The sequence below is a fragment of the Curcuma longa genome, chromosome 9 (genome assembly GCF_044706935.1).
Source record: "Curcuma longa cultivar G26 ecotype Majalengka, Jawa Barat chromosome 9, ITB_CL_G26_1.1, whole genome shotgun sequence".
Classification (NCBI taxonomy): domain Eukaryota; kingdom Viridiplantae; phylum Streptophyta; class Magnoliopsida; order Zingiberales; family Zingiberaceae; genus Curcuma; species Curcuma longa.
In genome coordinates, this window is record NC_133869.1 from 11,024,033 (window position 1) to 11,042,951 (window position 18,919).

Consider the following 18,919-nt stretch of genomic DNA (forward strand, 5'->3'; position numbering starts at 1 on the left):
AATCTTTAAGGATTTTTATTTATATAATACATTTTTTTAATCTAGTATACATACTCCATTCAATTTTCTTGACACACCCAATAAGGTGACTCGCTCAGACCACTCAATACACAGTCAGTCTGCGAGCTTGCTCAATTGATTCATCCTCACCTGGATACGATCTTAGCATCATAAAATTACACAAATCTGAGAAACACACTTCTAGAATTTAGTTACTCACCAATTTAAGAAACTGAGTAAACGAAACACAACTTATTAAGGATTTGAGCAAGACAGTAACATGCATGGTTGTTCTATATATACACTAATGTCTGATGTGATTGAATTAGAGATGAGGATAGTACTGTAGTATCCTTAAGCTGCTTGAGCAAAGCCAACTCTCGACTGGCCGTAGTCGAACACCGTATGGTAGACTCCCATGAAGATATCGCCGAGTATCCTGTGGATTTATGTTTCAGAGGAAGTGGCAGGCACGAAAGTGACTTAACCTTACGAAGCAAAGAGATGGATACTAACCAGAGGGGTCCCCGTGGGGGAGGCACATCCAAGGCAGTGAATCCACTGATGCACTGTGCTGCAGCTCCCTCGCCAACCTTGAGAATATACTGCAGGTGGAGACGAGCAGGCCAAGATCATCGTGGGTATTAACATTTGAAAATAGTTTTATGCAAACATCTAGGATGGTAGTACCTCTTCTGGTTTAAGTTCGAACACCTTGTCACCGATGACGAACGATACATTTGGCAAAGATGCTATCGCAGCACAGTCTACAGATGATTCTCCCATGGGACTTGGTAGTCGCTCGCATAGCTGCGTGTGGCTCGAGGGATGAGTAAATAGAACTGATTAACAAAACAATGAGAAAGGTATATGATTCGATTAATCTAACCTGATCGATGTAGTTCAGTATGTGTTCTGCTGTTTGGTTTTGTGTCAGTTGATTTTGCATCCATACCACTGCCATCTCACAAGCGTTGCACTTTGCGTCGCTGTGCAAACCCGCTGAGGCGGCCGTATTCTCGTCTACTACACTCTCAATGCCAATGCTGCACAAATATGGTACAAGTAAATGCAAAAAATATATGACTGAGCCAATGGAGGATTCGCTGAAGGAACAAATGTCTGAGAACGAGAATTCACCTGACTCCATGAGTTCCATCAAATGTGCACAGACCAATTTGGGAGCAAATCTTGGACGGTTGTGTCTGTTGAATAGGCCGATATTAACATACTTTTCTATTTTTGGACAAAAATTGATCCGCACAACAGCAAATATTAAAGTTTAGGGTAATTCAATGCTTCAAACCTGTGATGCTAACATGTCTAGAATTTGTTGCCCATATTGAGCAACTACCGCCTTGCACTCTTGGGAAACAACACCGGAAGCTCCGATCTTTTGGTTAATTTCTGCAATAACCGTCTGGCAAAAGAATGTAGGATTGATATTAATTTTGTTGGCTATGCCACAGTAGTAGTTCATAATTTCAACAAACTTTGCCATTATGATTAGTTGCAATCAATTGATATTTCACTGCACTTTCTTTAACCATTATAGTGATTTGAAGACATATATCAAAACACATTCATGGGGAAGACATCTTATCACATTATTACTATAGCTACATTAGGCACACGCACGGGAGAAAGAAAATATATTTATCCATCCTTGTAATAGAAGCAAGCATGTATCAGAGGATAAGAGTTCATGGCTAATCTATTATCTTACGAGAAACTAATACAAGAATTTTATTATTACATAACATTACATGTAGGTTATACTTTTAAATTCCTAAAAGAAATATTCTAAGACGTGATGTTAAACAAAGTGACGACTATTGAAATATTTAGAATAAAATTCTACTGAATAATGATATTCTAGAAATCATATCTAAGTGAGCTAAATGATGTGTCAGTTAATAGGTCATACAACAACAATCAAACCTTATCCCACTAGATAAAATCCTCTCACGTCATTGGACTGTATCCCCTACTTTATTATCATATTATATTTAAATAAATTTATTTTATTTTATTATTACTAATTAAGTCTTATTTGGTCTTTTTCTTCCTTATTTAATATACGTATTTGTCATAGTATTGTATCACCTAACTATAACATTAATTGATCGTTTAAGTATATATTTGTATCATCTTAAACACATCTCTCAATATTTTCCCTAAATAGATGCAACTCCGACTTTCTCTCTAATATTCCCATTACAACTTTCTCGTTAGTTATAGGCCATGTTAACAAAAAAAACAAAAATATGTTGAGCAAGAGCCCTATTACAACTCCCTAAAAACCCAATTTGAGAACTACAGTTATTCTGAAACTGGGACTACGTTTATGAGATGGATCCTTTAGGAACCTCGTTAATACAGGAATAAGATATGTGCCACTGGTGAAAGTACACTGGTAAACGAAAGTCATCTTATTTTGACAAATAAATTCAAGATAGGATTCAAAAGGATTGACATCCATGTGTGAAGACCCAAAAGGATTGAGGTCCTAATAAAAAATTGGATCGACAAGGTATTACTACTAACCATGTAAAAATGCAAAACTTGGTAAAGCAGTGGTTATCACTTGTGAGTTGTAACTAATATATGATCTGTTGTTTCCATAGAGAATGATCAAAACAATCAATGGACACTATGATGAAAAGGTCATGGTATCATATGCATACCGTTGGCCCGGCAATCAAGGAAGTTCCTGAATCTGCTATTGCAGCACAACCTCCACCACAAAAGCCTGATAAAGAAATTAAGAGGGATAATTAAATTGTGATACAGAAGACATGAATGGAAGAATGAGAACAAAATAAATCAGTCTGCATGCAATACCAGTAGATTCACCACCAATGAGCACATCTCCCATGTTAAACTGCCAATTTAATTTTCGTATAATGTCGTGAACCCATTTATATGAAACAGTAGTTGATTAGTCAAGACAAAAAACTCAAGACACGAACCTGCCAATATCCTTTCTGAGTGACTGGGACATATACATGATCACCCTTGTAATGATTTGGATCAACTCCTCCAAAGACAATTTCACCTCCATCTCCTTCCTCATCATTTCGGTTCAACCAGAATGAGAAAATAGGATCTTTGATAAGACCTTGCTCAACCATATTATACCTGCCAGTAAAATTTTTAAAAAGACCTTACCAAATTAAACTGACTAGATTGATGATCAATGACAACTAATGAATAGTTCCTAATTCCTATTTAATTAAGAATTTTCTCAATGATAATTATAACAAAATCACTATCTGAAAAAGCAGCATGTACTACTAGTTCAAAAAATGATTAATTTTATTTGAATACGAATATGGGAAGGCAGACTTGTGTTCGAAATTAAAACAACTGAAGGAATTATATGTAGACAAGCAGAATAAATGTGTGCTTACAACCTGAATTATATGTAGACAAAAAGGAATTATATGTCACCATGCCAGTTGGTTTTTAAGCTATTTCAATGCATGCACCAGTAAGATACAGACATGCTACACTCTACAAACATCAAGAAAACTGACATTATTTTGTCCAAATATATCAGAATTGTAAGATTTTGAATGACTGTGGTAGTTTTCAAAACTAGTACATTTTTCATCATTATTTACTATCTCGTGAAAGAAATTAATGGTAAATACATTATCTATATATAGCTGTGTGCAACAAACTAAGATTATTAGAAAAATCAACGCTCCGCCAACAGATTACCTTAGTATTGCAAAGATATTGATTTTCTCTATGACATTCTTCTGGCTTTTTCTTTTTTTTTCTACTATAGTATGTTAACCCCACCCACCTCTTCACCAATTCATTGGAAAAACTCAAGCAATATATAGAACAAACAGAACGAGAATGAAATATCTAGTAGAAAAAGAAAATGCTACTCAAGACAAGAAAAACCATGACCAATTAAGAAATAAGAATAATAATAATGAATTACCAAACAGGTACAGCATTGCCAACCGATATTTCCTTAAATCCAAGTCCAAGGATGCCATCAAATTTTGCAACCAGGAATGTGACACCTGGTTCTCTGGTGGCTTCTATGAAATCCTGAATCGATTATATATTCTATTAGTCCATAAAATCTTAAAGCTAATATATAGAGCACTAGATAAAAAGTTCAGAAGCAATTTTAACCTGCTTTTTTACAACTAGGTCGCCTAAAGAAACATGATCATCGCTAAAGAAACCAGAAATTGATCCAGTACCATAATGGATTTCTGCAGTCTTCCCTGCTCAAGAGAAAACAGCAAATAGTAAGAATCTTTTTTTCGGGTATACTATAGAATCCATGACACAAACTTCAACATTCATGATAAGGTACACTAGCCAAGGAAGAATATGGTGGAAAGGACACTTGGTAGATCCACATTTTATTGATTTTATTTGTAAAAAGACTTTCAGAAATCTAATAATGCTTCAGCAAGATAGACAAGCAAAATCTGAAGGTTGATACCATGGATGGATGAAACCAGTTCTTGAAGGATCACACTGACATAAATAAAGCTTTAGTAACCCATATAACAAAGAATCTAAGAGGATAGTCTGATCTCATGTGATTATCTGCCAATACTTGATCAGTAGGAGCATATATAAAATGAATGGTAGATGTGAAAAATTGGATAGCACAAACTAAATGAACAATGCCCCTAGAAAAGTTGATGCAACAGGACATGCATGACAATTCATGTGTGTTCATTTTTTAATCAAAACAATTTTTTCTTTTAAAGGAATGGACTTCATATAGAACTAAGGCATCACTAAAATTGGCATAGAGTAGAGTTGGTTTCACTGAAGTATCACATTAGTTAAAAATCAAAAATGGTAATCCAAACAAGCATGAACATGGAATCTTACTTGTAAAAGAGAATATACTTGCAACTTAAATTCTCTTATGGGAAAATACAAATAAAAGGCTAACACAAAGAGAAGTAGTGAGGAAAAAAATCTTCTACAGAATTTGTCAACCTAACCACAAAGGCTAAGTAAAATAGTTGGATAGGAACCATGAAGTTGAACCTGATCGATTAGTCTCACATGGAAGATACAATCATGAAATTCCACATAAAGGAAAATAGTCATAAATGTTTCCTTATAGAAAATGATAAACAACAAAAGATCACAATTAGCAGTTGCATCCAAGTGATACCGACAAATATAAGAAGTTAACCTCAAAGCCAAAAAGACCTTGTTAACTGCAGAAAAAGTAGACCACTGACAGGTTTTTCCACGGATCGGGTTTTAACAAAGCTTTCTGTTTCTCATCCAAGATGAGAAGAAGTAAACATGCTTTTTTGAGAAAGCCTAAATAATAGTTCTTTTGCAACCTTTTTCGTGAGCTACAAGAACTTGCATTCTTTTTATCAATGTTATTAACATTAGAATCAACTCCATCGACAAAAATAAAAAGATCCTACCAAAAAAGACCATTAAAGTTGCATGGTGGAAGTAATAAACATTTGGCGTGGAAAAGGAACGGCATTGGAAAATAAAAAATTAACAATGGAAACAGAAATAATAATGACTTTCATGCCAGAGACGAACCATTTTTCTGGTATGTGCTCGATTTGCTTGACTTGTATTTCGAGTGGAAAAAACAAGAAACCTACAAATAAAAATTGAGAGAAAGCGTTACAAAACTACGAACTAAACAAACTTAAATTCCACCCTAGTCTGTATAATACTAGATCTATTAACTAAAGTCTAATAATCTTTCATTTCCGAAACAGATAGCAAGAAAGCTTACCGAAAAGTAGCATTTTGAAGAAGGAACCCAAAGATTCGAACTACCCGTATCAAAAATGACGGTGAAATTCTGAGCAGGGGTGCCAATGCCGATCTCCCCAAAGTACTGCGCGTTCATATAGTTCTTGAGCGAAACAACGTCCGCGTCTTCGCCGTCATTCACAACGCCCGCTCCTAAACCATACCTCCGTCCCATCCACCCCTTCCTTTCCTTCTCCAAAAGTCGGGCGGCAAGGCGGCTGCTCTCGTCCATAGCTTTCTTCCTCAAACCCACACGGACCAGCCGATCCGCAGCAGCGAAGGCCGGGAAGGCCAGCGGAAGCACGAGGATCGCAAGCAAGAGGGGAATCACGCAGCCCCCGCGCACAGACGCCATGACCAGCTACCTATCCGAAAAAGAAACAACGATCGCGATGCAGAAACCCTAAACAGAAAACAAAAGAAGCTAGCGCATCGATCACAAAGCTTGCACGAAGAAACCAGTTGCGCCTTGCTCGATCTACAAAAAGAACAACAACCCAAAGAAAAAGGAGAAAGGAGAGATTGAAACAAACCAACGACGGCGGAGAAGGCGAAGATGGAAGAGAGAGAGGCGATGGTCAATGGAAGAACGTCGGCGGTTTCCTTTTATAAAGCGGAGAAGAGCGCAACAGCCGTTCAATACAGCGCAGCTTTCACCGAACTACCGTTCTTTGGTAGAGGACCAGCAATTTTCCATTTTACTGCATAAATTGACGAAAATTACAAATACTTTATATTTTTAAAATTTTAATTTATAAATTTTATTCAGGAATATTATTTATAAATAATTTATCATCTTTATTTATGGATATTAATAAGTTGAATTTGTACATATTAAATAAATCAAATACTATGTTTATTATTTACTTAGAGCCCTAATAGAAAAATATCATATTCGTTAAAGTAAAGGTAATATAAAAGAAAGGGGGGGCAAAGCGAAAAGTTCTCATTTAAACAATTGAAGGAGTGGTATGCGTCGCTATCTGCCGTCCGATGCTTCCGTCGAATGAATTCCAGTCGTTGGATGAGATGCTTTGCCCACTTCGCTAAGGAACACCTCGAAAGCAGAAATAGAGGGGAAGGAACAAACGACTTGTTCCACGAGATGACGACGCGTGCTTGGACCTCAGATCGAACGGCCCATATGTGCCCCTGCTTATCCGGACCGAACCAATTTGGGTTCGGGCTGTAATGAGGCGAGGCCCAAATCACTGGTGGACCCCACATGCTAAAATGAACTAGCAGTCATTAACAAGCTTATTTATTAATTTTAATAATTATAATTCACAATGTTTATTTACAAAAATTAACAAAATAAGTATATATTTAAACTTATTTAATTTAATAAGCTGTTATAATTTGAACAAACATAAACAATTCCAGACCAATGAGAAATCCTATTGAGAAAAAAGCTATATTTCTAGAATTCAAATCAGTGAACGACAACAATCCATATTTTTTTAATAATCAACATGGATAAAATAAGAGGAAAAGAAAGCTATTTGGTTCTTGTGCAAATTCAAGAAAGACTAGGAATCACAGTTTATCATATTAATGAAATTTCAAAAACAACTACTGTTGCATTGCAGCGAAGTTATGGGAAGCACACTGACACTATAGTCTGAAGAAACACAAAAGATGGCAAAAGAGCTACTAGTTATCAGACTGAATAGATCTTGAAGTGAAGATGATGCACAGTGCAACTCAGTACTTCAATGGAGAAAGGATGTCGAGCTGAGAACCAAGCTTCTCGTCGGTTGCCTTCTCCGCCTTGGCACGGAGCTTCTGAAGCTGCTTCCGCCTTTCGTAGGACACCTTGGCCCTTTCCTTCCTCTTCTCCTCCAATTCCTGTAAGGAAACGTTAAATTTTGCCTGAGAAATATTCTTGTATATCTGGCAAGCAATCATTTCTGTATACCGTCATAGGGAAAAGATGTATTTTACCAAAGCCTAGGAAATGTTAGGTGTAATTCTAAGCTATGAGTTGAACTTTGCATTTTCAAACCTTACACACTAGTTTAATCACAAAGTTATGAACTAATAAAGACAGAGTGAGCTATTAGCCTTTCTTAAGCATTTGCCATTCATTCATCTAAGTGGCTCTTTTTTTCTCCATCTTCTATATTTCAACAGGAAGAAGAAATCATCATGATGGATGTAATGAGGCATATACAAATGTTGCATGAATATTTCAGGACACAAGAAATTCATAGGACTATTCTCAAACTAAAAGAAAGCATTGGGCCAGGCTAAATAACACACACACATCCTAATGGGACAAAATATCATTGGACCAGGCTAAATAAAAAGGTTTCAAATTATGATAGACAGGTTATGCCATGATTTAGCTAAAGATATAACATAAAACTTCAAACTTTTTTTTGAGATGGAACTTCAGATTGCATCTGAGTTATCATGTGTTAGAAGGACCAAATTTCTAACTACTGATGTAGCAAATGAAATACTTCAACTTCTTGATCCTACTCATCTCTAATATAAGAAATTTTAGGTAACATGGACCTCAAGAAAACCCTAACTAAATATATGTAGTTAAAGTTGAATGAAAGATAGCATTCATGTATCTGATTCTAACTAATTGGAGAACATATAGTTTGGCAATGATGATAATGGAGTTATTGAACATAAAGGAGTAGCAGGACGATGCTCAGAAATTTAGTAAAATATATGTAATAGTTCAGTTATGGATGAAACACAAATGTTTAAGACCGAAAATTCCCTACCTTAATAGTGTCGTAGTGATTCCATCCAACCTCAGATGAGAGATGGCCAAGCAAGCAGTACCTATGCCCAGGCCGAAGCCTCAATACCCTAAGAACAAAATCCACCATATAATCAGCAAGACGTGACATTTTACAAATATTGACAGATATTGTCGACAATGTGCTTACTTGAGGGCGTCTGGAACAACCTTCCTCTTCGTTTTGTCGTATGGTGGCGGCACCCCCTCATATGCCTTGAGCCTTGCCAGTGCTGCAGCCCCGCGCTTGGTCTTGTGAGGAATCATCCTTAAAAATAAGAATAAAAAACAGGACTTCAAGCAGACCTCTTAAATCCCCACTCGATTAACAAAAAAAAGTAGCAAGAGCAAACAGCGAAGTGAAGGTGATCAATTACCCACGGATAGTGCGCCAAAGGATCTTGGATGGGGCGCGGAAGTGGATGGGACCGTGGGATGGCTTGGTGTTCATGCGCTTGCGGAGGAAGCGGAGGTACTTCATCTTCTGGCGCACCAGACCGCCGGAGAGGCAGATCTCCTCGCAGCGAACGACGACGACACGCTGCCCGTTGAGCAGCTCCTTCGCCAGGATCGACGCCAGTCGCCCCAGCATGTGGTGGCGGGCGTCGACTACCACCCGCCCCGTGCACAGCCCCGACCCAGACACCATCTTCCTCTTCCTCGACCCCTCACTTCGCCGGCGGCTACGCTTGGAATTGCGGAATGGTGCGCGCTCGCTCTCCTTTTATAGAGATCGGGAGCTAGGGTTTTGCTCTCCCTTGTTAATGGGTTCGGATCAGGTTTAGTTTGGCCCGACCCGTCTAGTAAACTTATGGGTGCCTTTGCCAATTTTGGAACTCCTTGAATATGATGAAACGTTCGATAAAAGTTTGGATCAATTTGTAAATTTGTCCAGATATCAAGTGTAAACGAGCCAAAGCTGTTCACGAGCTATTTAATTCTTGGTTCGAAAAAAATTAGTTTGAGTTCGTTCGATTAAATTAACAAGCCGAATTTGAGTCTGATTTTGAGCTCAAAAATATTATTGAACCAAGTTTGAATTTAACCGTATTTGATTCGTGAACTCGCGAATATATTTATTTAAAGGCTCACGAATATGTTCATTTAAAGGCTCATGAACGTGTATATATATCATGTGAATCCAGGCAATACCCTCCTGCGTCGTGACCAACTGCAGTTTCTCGATTTACCTCCTTACAGATGGTTGTGGGACCGACCATGTGGGGCCGCTAAGGTGGTGGATTCCACCTTTTACAAAAGAATTATAAATATTATATATTAACGAGCCAAGCTCGAACTAAGTCCATTTAACTTTTAAACGAGCTATTTTTGAACCGAGTTCGAGCCGTTCATGAACTATTTAATTTCATTACGAGTCAAGCTCGACTTTAAAAATTAAAGTTTGAATCAAACTCGAATTTATGAAAAATGAATCAAATTCGACTCGAGTCTTGTTACTGTTTGACTCGGCTCGGTTTGATTACTCCCTCAGAGACTGATGCCTATAAATAGTGAAATTTATAGTGCAAAAGTAAGATGGAGCAAGGGCGAGAAAGAGCGGAGAGGCGGCGGCGGAGCAGACGGAGAAGCCGGAGAAATGGCCGACGACGATGCCTCCAACCCATTTTCCCACTACCGTCGAGATGCATTCAAGGCCTCAGGTCCGATTACTTCCCTACTTTCTTCTTCTCTTTCGATTCCTTCTTTATCTCCGCCACTTGAGTCGCTGGATGGTCGAAATGCGCAACTGATTTCGCATGCTCTGGAGGAGTTGAAACCCTAATCGCAGAAAGAAAATAACTGATCTACATGGATCCATCGCCCAGGCTGTTTGGCTCAGGGACGCTGCTTTACTGTTAGATAATGCATCGGATTTCTACTTATGCAAGCTAGTGCTTGGATAGTTTATCCTGTGATAAGATGGAGTCAAATTACGCTACTTAGGATATCATTTGCTTGATTGAAAGAAAGGTGGACTATGGACTTAGATCCATTTCAGGTTTTTGATTCTCAACTTGATTTGGCGGGGGGATAAAAAGGTCTCATCTTGTTACATGGAGACTAACTGTTTGCAATGCACCGACTAATTTATATCCTTCAAAACAAGTACATAGATTAATTGAAGAACTTTGACAATTGCATGAATATGTTTTTCCTGAAAAATGTGCATCTGTTAGGGTACTAGAGAGGACCGGAACACGAGTCATTGCCCACTAACTTTACAACAGAACTTTGATTTTTCAGTTGCTCTTATGATGGATTTCTAAGTATCTTCTTGCTCATTATTCAATATCCTTAATGTTTTGTAATGAAGTGTCTATATTAGTATATTGATACTGGTGCATGACAAATTTTTTATCATTCCATGGTTTATGCAACCAACTCAACTTATACTTTGTTAAACACCATCATTCCTTTGTTTCTGAAGTCTGAACACATGTCCTTTTAACCAAGTGCTTTTAAGTCACATGGTACTTTTCACTTTTTCCGACATGTATAAATGGAATCTTTTACTGATGCAAGATTAGACAAATGAAAATTAAATTACATTACTAGAAATTTCTACTTAAATAACCAAGTCAGGAACTAAAAGGTTCAGCATGTTACTTGTTAGAATTTCTAGTGTACATGCCATCTTTATGCAATGAAATGGGCTATTGTGCTATTTAAAAATTGCTCAGTCTATTTTATTGAATCTCACATACCTGCATTACGTTTGTGAGTCTAGACCAATTGAAGTAAAAAGGTAATAATTTCCAAATGAGGACATGTTAGAATTGTTTGTTTTCTCTTGTTGAATTATTGATTAACAACTTCATCTGGATAAGAGAAATCTGATGGAAATATCTTCAATCCTAGTTCTTGTTGCACTAATGATGATAAAATCTTGGACAGCAGTTCATAATACTTCTGCACAGCGGAGGCGGCAACTTGCAGTTGCAGTGAGAAAAGAAAAGCGAGAAGCCTTAATACGGACAAAGCGCTTGTGCCGAGAAGCATTATTTGAAGATAATAAACTTTCACCAGAAGGTGACATGAACATTGATGAGGAGAAAACAGTTTTGGATGCTCAAACTTCTCAAACTGTGGATGATCTAAAATCTGCACTGACACATCAGTATGTAGTTTTGCTAATGAGTAGGCTCACATGATAGCATTTACTTTCAAATTTTAAAAATTTTATATCATACTCTGTGCGTATTTTATGTTTTATTATTTTTTTTTACAATTTTTTTTAAATATTGGATAGTTATAAGACTATTGTTTGATATGGTACTTTGAAATTTTGTGTCATTCTCTGATTTCATGCAGTCTAGCCTTAATATTTGTAGTGATGCATATTCTTTTTTTGATGAAATTTAAGTAACAATGTTCAAATTTACTCATGTAATTTCTTCTGGTGTTCAGATGGAAGTGGTGAAACCAATAAGCTGAGGCTCTGATCACACTTATTCAATCTTACTTGTGATAGATTGTTAGATATTTTGTCATGGAATTATTTGTTCACAGTGATTGTCTAAATAGAGAACTTATATTAAATTTCAACTGCTGATCATTGGTTCAAGTGCAGACAAAAGGAGAAACATTAATGCAGGTATATAAGCTCAAAAGGTCATTTAACATCTGTAAATAATCTCGCAAAGAGACTTATGAGTTCAACAGGAATTAGAGGGAATGGGGGGATCAAGGTCTAGGCAGCCAAATTTTTGAAAGTTTCTTTTCTCACCTTAGCCCTTCCATACTTTCTTCCCTCCAGTTAGAATATGTGTTCCTCAAAGTTAGCTTTCTTTCTTACTGGCCTGTGTGTTTTAACTTTTAATTGGAACTTCAGTGGAAAAGGGGCTGCACTAACAAAGGAGGAGACACTACGTGAGCTAAGGTGGTTGTTATCAAGATCTGAGTTTCCTCCTTTTAGAGCAGCTCTCCAAGCTGGGGTTATTCCTCTCCTGATGGAGTGTTTAGCTTTAGGATCACCAGATGAGCAGGTTTGCATTTCTAGCAATTCCTATTATTATTATTTTTTTGTATCTGGAAAATAATTCCGAAGTATGTCGGGCATTCTAGTTACTTGACCAACTTACCTGTTATCAACAGTTTAGAAAGAGGATGTAGTCTTCTGAGCTCTGGCAATGCCAAAGCAGATCATAACAATCCAACTGCCTGAATTGATTCCTTCTGAATGTTCAGTCAAGCTATTATAACTGTTTCTTAACCTATATACAGTTGCTTGAGGCAGCTTGGTGCCATACTAATATAGCTGCTGGGGAGCCTGAAGAAACAAAGTCATTAATGCCTGCACTTCCTTTGCTTGTTGCTCACATTATAGGTTTGTTGGAATCTTATAGTTGTCTAAGTATAGTTTTTTTTTCAGTCAATTTTCTGTTTAACTTGAGATGCTCTAAATTGGTTCGTACTGATCTGAGCAATTCTAGCTATATAAACCTATAAAGTTATGGATTGTGATTTATTTTCTGCTATTGGTTCATTTCTCACTTAGTTTAAATTCATGTCTTCTAACTAACACCCTAGTGACATGGTGTCTAGTTTCTTATTTAAATTAGCCTTAGTCTTTGTGATTGTCTAGCAGTGACATAGTTTGAAAAATGGGGATCAATTTAGAAATCCCTTTAAAAATTTTAGAGTTTAAAAATCGTATAATTTTTAAATTTTTAAAACTTGTCGATGTTTGTTGTTCTTTTTTGAGATAAATTAGACATTTTAGAAGTTTTCTACAATTTTTAGTGAGATAGGTTAGTGTTCTTTTTAATGATTTGGGCTTATTCTGAGTTTATAAAGAAGTTAGAATCTCATATAACAGATCATTCTTTATTTCCTCTTTAGTATCAGAGCATCCTCATATTGCATCAATCTGTCTACTTTTGTCTCATGGACCAGATTTCAGAGCATACAAGCTTTATTGAGAACAAGTGCTTGAAATGGTAAAGCCATCTTGCATTTTTATGTCAGACTACATGGCATATGCATGAATCACATCTGCTCTGCTATATTATAAAGATTCTTTTTAAAGCCATCTTGCTATCTAAATTGATTAGGTGAACTTTGTTTTTTTGCCCATGGAGGATTCAAATGCTTATCTTTCATGGATAAATCCTTATATACCCAAACTTGTATTTGACAAAACCTATGGTCTAAACAGACCAACAAGATCTTCTTTTAAATGGTTTTACTGGTTTTTTATTCAATTGAAAACAAAATTCCAAAGTTCACTTTCAAAATTTATACACTACAGTACCATAAAATGCAGTATGTTTAATGATGTAATATAGCTAACATGCACCATATATCTGCATTTTACATGTTTCCTATTAATGTACTTCAACCACATTAGATGTATAAACAGAGAGTACAGGATCAGGTTCAAAATAATAATAAGCTTTTATAGGTTGTCATTTATACAACTGAAAAATAAGTTCATTGACATTTAATATGTAGCAGATAAATCCATGATTTAGTGAACCAGGTTGACTTTTGATATATCTTTTCAGTGGAAAAAAGCAATTTATGTTCTTGCTCTGGGGATTTTTTTTTTGAATGTCAAAAATCTAATTAATATCACCTAACTATTTATCTGGTAGAGAAGCGTTCAGTGCTTATTGCTGAGCAGTGTGCTTGGGCATTGGGAAAGGTTGCCGGGGAAGGAGAAGAGCTGAGGAATATTTTACTTGCACAAGGACGCTTTATTTCCTCTTGCACGTTTAATGTTATCTAATAAAGGTTCCGCTGCAAGGACAGCAGCTTGGGCATTATCGAATCTCATTAAGGTATGCACTCAATTAATTCTTGTAGGTTAAAATGTTTTGTTAACAATTGCACATAAAAATATATATTTTTTGTTCTCCAAGTGAATTTTAACAAATTTAGTGTCTCGCAGAAAAGATGATTCTTGTAAAATTGAACTTTTAGTTTTATTTGTGTATCCCTGGAGAGTATTATAGTTACCCTTACAGGCGTTTATTGATGTGTTAATCCACATTTCAGTATCATCTCAAGGTTGCCGTTTACTTTTAATTTTCTTCAGAACCTTCCTTGATCTTTATGCTTTGTACTGTTCTGTGTTTTCATACAGGGACCCAATCCTAATGCTGCAACAGAACTGATAGAAATCAAGGGAGTGTTGGATGCAATTGTGCGGCACCTGAGGAAACCGTAAATTTTTGCTTGGCTTTTTATGTATTCCTTACTTTTAGGTTTGAGCGAATTTTGTTACCTTTTCTAATCTATAGATAAGAATCATAAGATCCTTTCACAATAGCTTAACCTCTTAAGGCAGACAGTTAAAGTTAAAATTTTATCTTGGTACAATCATACTAGAGCTCAATTTATGTATTCAAATCCTGGTCCATGCTTCTATTCTTAGATATGTTCTTCAATCAACTGTCACATGCTTAATTCATGTAAAACCTGTGTGCTTGGTTTGCACTTTCTTGTAATTCAGTCCTTGGTTTGACTTACCACAAGGAGATTAAACCATAGTCTATGGATTGGTTCATTTCGTAGTAGCTTAGGCTTTTGGAAGCGATTTCACTTTTAACTTAAGAAACTAATCATGTTGGAATCATTCTTGAATGCTTGTGCATCTGCATGGTAATCCTCCATGCAAATATTTTCAACTCTGACTTTTTAAGATTCTAGAAGGGGAGCCTTGGCACAACGTTTAAGTTGCTACCATGTGACATGGAAGTCACGGGTTCAAGTCGCGGAAACAACCTCTTACAATGCAGGGTAAAGCTGCCCGGGACTCCGCATTGGTGGGAGCTTCGTGCACCGCTCTTTTTAGAAGGATGAAGTGCTTAGTGAATTGCATTTTAACTTTTTGATGTAGATTCTATAGGTATCTTTCTTTTGGGGCATTTGGCCATCAAATTTATTAAAAATTGTATCGAGGTTTTAAATCTTGGAGCTCGGCCCCTTCCTAAATTAATTTTTTTTTATTCTTTGTTTAGAGTAGCCTTTGTATAACTTGCAATTTTATTGTTGGTTTTGGGAAAATCCTTTCAAATTTGATTAAGATTCCTCTAACCTGATGCTACAACATGCTCAATGCTTACTTAACATCTCCACTTTTCGGTGGTGCTAACTTTGTTGGCCAATTGGCAGGGATGACGAGTTAGCGACTGAAGTAGCATGGGTGGTTGTCTATCTGTCAGCACTTTCAAAAACTGCTATTTATTTAATGTTGAAGAGTGATGTTCTTCAACTTCTAGTCGTAAAGTTAGCTGCATCTGAGACTTTGCGGTTGCTTATTCCGGTAAAATGCAATTCCGTGAAATTTAATCTTGCAATAAATTAAATTCTTTTCTTATAGTTAGTATGTATGTTCCTTGCTAGGCACCATCTTGTCGTACATCTTTATTCTGCTAAGTTGAGAAATGAGTAAAAGCCCGATAACTCAAGTGCGATATACATGAACTTGACTTGCTTTTGTAGTTGATTCTCGTTGTTATTTTGTGTCCTAGTTCATTCTCGTTCTCCTTCCCCCATGAATACAACCTTTTCCTTAGACGTCGGATGTTATTAAAAACAAGTTTGCTAGACTAACCTGGTCTGGTCAGCGATGACATTTTAAAAAGTCTAAAGTTGCTGATAATGTAGATTTTCCTGATGATCCATGATATTGCATTCATTTAGGTGCTTCGCAGTGTGGGTAATCTTGTAGCTGGAGATGTAAATAAATATATAAATCTCTAATTTATTAGTATTTTTATATACCAACCAACAACCAAGTCTTATCCCACTAAGTGGGGTGATGATTCGGTCGGTTCGGTTTGTTTGAAAAAAATCGGTTTAGGCAAGGTCCTAAATTGCTGGACATAGACATAACATCACTGGTTTGTTTCTAGTTTCCTTTTACGAGTAAATGTATGCTTGATGCCCTTATTCTGAAGCTCGACATAACTTATCGTCATTTCTTTTCCAGATCAAGCATTATCGGGGTTGATAAAATGTTTGAAAAGTGAACATTGGGTCCTGAAAAAGGTTTGCAACAATGATAAAATGGGTTAATTGATAAATCTATCACAACCAACCTTTGTAGTGGTTTCATATCTATCTCAACATTTATATTTTAGTATAAAATCTACCACCCGTCTATGTTTTTTTTTATTTTAATTTTGACATGGCGCTAACATTTCAGCAAAAGATGGAATCCGCCACCCTAATGGCCCCACACGGTCGGTCCTACGACCATCTATGAGGAGGTAAATCGGAAAGCTATAGCTGACCACTACGGGGAGGACATTGCTTCGGCTTCACCGAGATTCGACCCTTGTCCACTTCAACAAGTCTGCCCCGTAATAACCAACTCAATCATGCCCCAGGGACGACATGGTGCTCACATGATGGAACACCAAATCGCCCATTCGATAAACATTAGCTTTGACCATGGTTTTACATTTCTTTTTCTTTTCCGCAAAGGGCAGGAGAAGGAGACCACTTCGTGCCCTACTACCTTTGCGAAAAAGAAAGGGATCAATGTTGACTTGGTGCTGATGTGGATCAAATGAGTGATCTGACATTTTTCCATGTCATCGAGTTAACATCTGCTTGACAGAAAATAGACAAATAATAGATTTTACACTAAAACATAAAGGTTGTGATGGATACGAAAATTCAATTAACCCTGATAAAAGTTTTCATTTCTAGTACGAGGTATTATCTCTTTTTCTTTCTTTCCTATAAGATCTTATTGATGATTTAGGAAGCTGCATGGGTTCTATCTAACTTAGCAGCTGGATCTACTATCAAGCTCAAGGAGTTGATCTATTCCAGTGCGGCAACACCTTTGTTGATTCATCTTCTGTCAAATGCACCATTTGGTATCAGAAAGGAAGCTGCATGTACTCTCGCAAACCTGTGTGTTGACTCATCGATTGATGCTGGACAGCCGAGTATAATTGTGCATCACCTGATTTCGGTCATCGAGCATGGATGCCTTCCTGTCTTTGTGCATTTGGTTCGATCTGCAGATATTCAAAGTGCAAGACTCGGGCTCCAGTTTTTGGAACTGGTGAGGAAGTCTTACTACTAATTCTTTTTATGTTTTCATTTTCGCCGCCTTCTTATTCATCAGTTTTCTTGAATATTAATTTTAAAGTTATTCTAGAATAAGCTGTTTGTTCATGAAAAGGATGATCGAGATTGTTTTTTGGTATTCATGTACAATATATTTCCATATCAATGTCAACATTAGATAACCTAGAAAAGATCAAGAGTCATGTTATAGGATTAACTCTTCTGGTGATCGAACAGAGTGATGAACTAACTGTAAGGGACTTTTAAGAAGTTTGCTGCTGCCTCATCTTTCCTAGATCATGTTAAGTTATTTTCTTCAAGGTCTGGTGTCCTCGGAGAGATCATAAATTGTAAGCGCGATAAGAAAAGATCGAACGATCGACTATTGTAAGCGAAGAGAATAAGTTGTTCTTTATTTTATAATCACCAAGTACTAATTAGTATTTGTCTTTCTCTTAATTTGTCTCCATGATCTAACTTATCTCTCGGTCGGGCAAATTGGGCAGGGCGAGCTTAGTGAATTGATAGGATTGATTAAGCCAAATGGGTTAGGCAAACAGAGAGTGGATCAATGTGCCGATATCAAGCTGGCTAGTTGGGTAAGGTAGGTCAGTTGCATCAGACTGACAAATCGTGCGAACTAGACAAGTCGTGTCGCACTGGATAAACCGTGCGAACTAGACAAGTTGGACAAAATTTTTCACATAGGGTATATTGTTGTCGTGAAAATAATTTCTTGTTTATTCCTTATAATAGTTTTGAATCGAAACATATAATTATTTTATGTCTCTATTCCAGTTCTTGAACCAAACAAGGAAAGGAATACTTCTTCCATTCCATTCATGACCATTTTCATTATTCACTGCCTGCACACTTGCAGGTTATGAGGGGAATGCCGAACGGCAAAGGCCCAAAGCTGGTTGAGGAGGAGGGTGGTATCGATGCGATGGAACGATTCCGGTTCCACGAGAACGATGTGATCAGGATCACGGTTAATATTTTGGTATACAAGTATTTTGGGGAGGACTATTGGCTCCAAGAGTAAGAACTACAACTACACCTTCACTGACTTGTTCTTCGGTCCTTCAATATGTCTAAATTTGGTTGTAGGAAATGTCAAAGGATGCTGGGTATCTGGATTGACCGCTGTATGCGTTTCTCGATTTCTGTAGTCGGTATGATGGCCAGGATTGAGTCTATGAGACTGATTGAGATTTATCATTTTTTGTTGGGGGTGAATGATGAGATTACCTGTAATGTTTTGTTCAGTGCAGATTTTATAGTTTATATATTTGGATGGAAATGAAGAAGGAAAGAAGAATTTTTTTTTACAAATTTATG

The 18,919-nt window shown here is 36.9% G+C and overlaps 2 protein-coding genes and 1 pseudogene across 3 annotated transcripts; 1 reads left to right on the plus strand and 2 right to left on the minus strand.

The window, feature by feature from the left end:
- Positions 1-237: 237 nt before the first annotated feature.
- On the minus strand, positions 238-6,413 carry LOC141834624 (aspartic proteinase oryzasin-1-like). Of its 2 annotated transcripts, none has more exons than XM_074721947.1 (14): positions 6,321-6,413; positions 5,768-6,190; positions 5,566-5,626; positions 4,159-4,253; positions 3,959-4,071; positions 2,973-3,141; positions 2,845-2,884; positions 2,688-2,752; positions 1,307-1,420; positions 1,141-1,205; positions 890-1,046; positions 691-810; positions 517-605; positions 238-439 (listed from the first exon to the last, which is right to left on the minus strand). In XM_074721947.1, exons 2-14 carry the CDS (start codon positions 6,140-6,142, stop codon positions 355-357), a joined length of 1,548 nt encoding a protein of 515 aa, XP_074578048.1. In that variant the 5' UTR covers positions 6,143-6,190; positions 6,321-6,413; the 3' UTR covers positions 238-354. The 2 variants fall into 2 exon arrangements, with proteins under 2 accessions (XP_074578048.1, XP_074578049.1); XM_074721948.1 differs by having other exon boundaries at positions 5,768-6,152; positions 6,321-6,381.
- An 892-nt stretch (positions 6,414-7,305) lies between these two features.
- Positions 7,306-9,226, minus strand: LOC141835255 (large ribosomal subunit protein uL13w). The gene is made up of 4 exons (XM_074722691.1): positions 8,923-9,226; positions 8,697-8,813; positions 8,529-8,616; positions 7,306-7,635 (listed from the first exon to the last, which is right to left on the minus strand). Exons 1-4 carry the CDS (start codon positions 9,192-9,194, stop codon positions 7,492-7,494), a joined length of 621 nt encoding a protein of 206 aa, XP_074578792.1. The 5' UTR covers positions 9,195-9,226; the 3' UTR covers positions 7,306-7,491.
- An 880-nt stretch (positions 9,227-10,106) lies between these two features.
- Positions 10,107-18,672, plus strand: LOC141835180 (importin subunit alpha-9-like; annotated as a pseudogene).
- The last annotated feature ends 247 nt before the right edge of the window (positions 18,673-18,919 follow it).

What these genes read in the sequence shown, in the direction of transcription:
- LOC141834624 (XM_074721947.1), bottom strand. Translation starts at nt 6,142, where the DNA reads ATGGCGTCTGTGCGCGGGGGCTGCGTGATTCCCCTCTTGCTTGCGATC. An exon ending in GAGCACATACCAGAAAAATG is followed by an intron (nt 4,254 to 5,565) that starts GTTCGTCTCTGG and finishes TCTCTTGAGCAG; the next exon opens with GGAAGACTGCAGAAATCCAT. An exon ending in GATGGAACTCATGGAGTCAG is followed by an intron (nt 1,047 to 1,140) that starts GTGAATTCTCGT and finishes ATATTTGTGCAG; the next exon opens with CATTGGCATTGAGAGTGTAG.
- LOC141835255 (XM_074722691.1), bottom strand. Translation starts at nt 9,194, where the DNA reads ATGGTGTCTGGGTCGGGGCTGTGCACGGGGCGGGTGGTAGTCGACGCC. An exon ending in CTTTGGCGCACTATCCGTGG is followed by an intron (nt 8,814 to 8,922) that starts GTAATTGATCAC and finishes CTTATTTTTAAG; the next exon opens with GATGATTCCTCACAAGACCA. An exon ending in ATCACTACGACACTATTAAG is followed by an intron (nt 7,636 to 8,528) that starts GTAGGGAATTTT and finishes GTTTCCTTACAG; the next exon opens with GAATTGGAGGAGAAGAGGAA.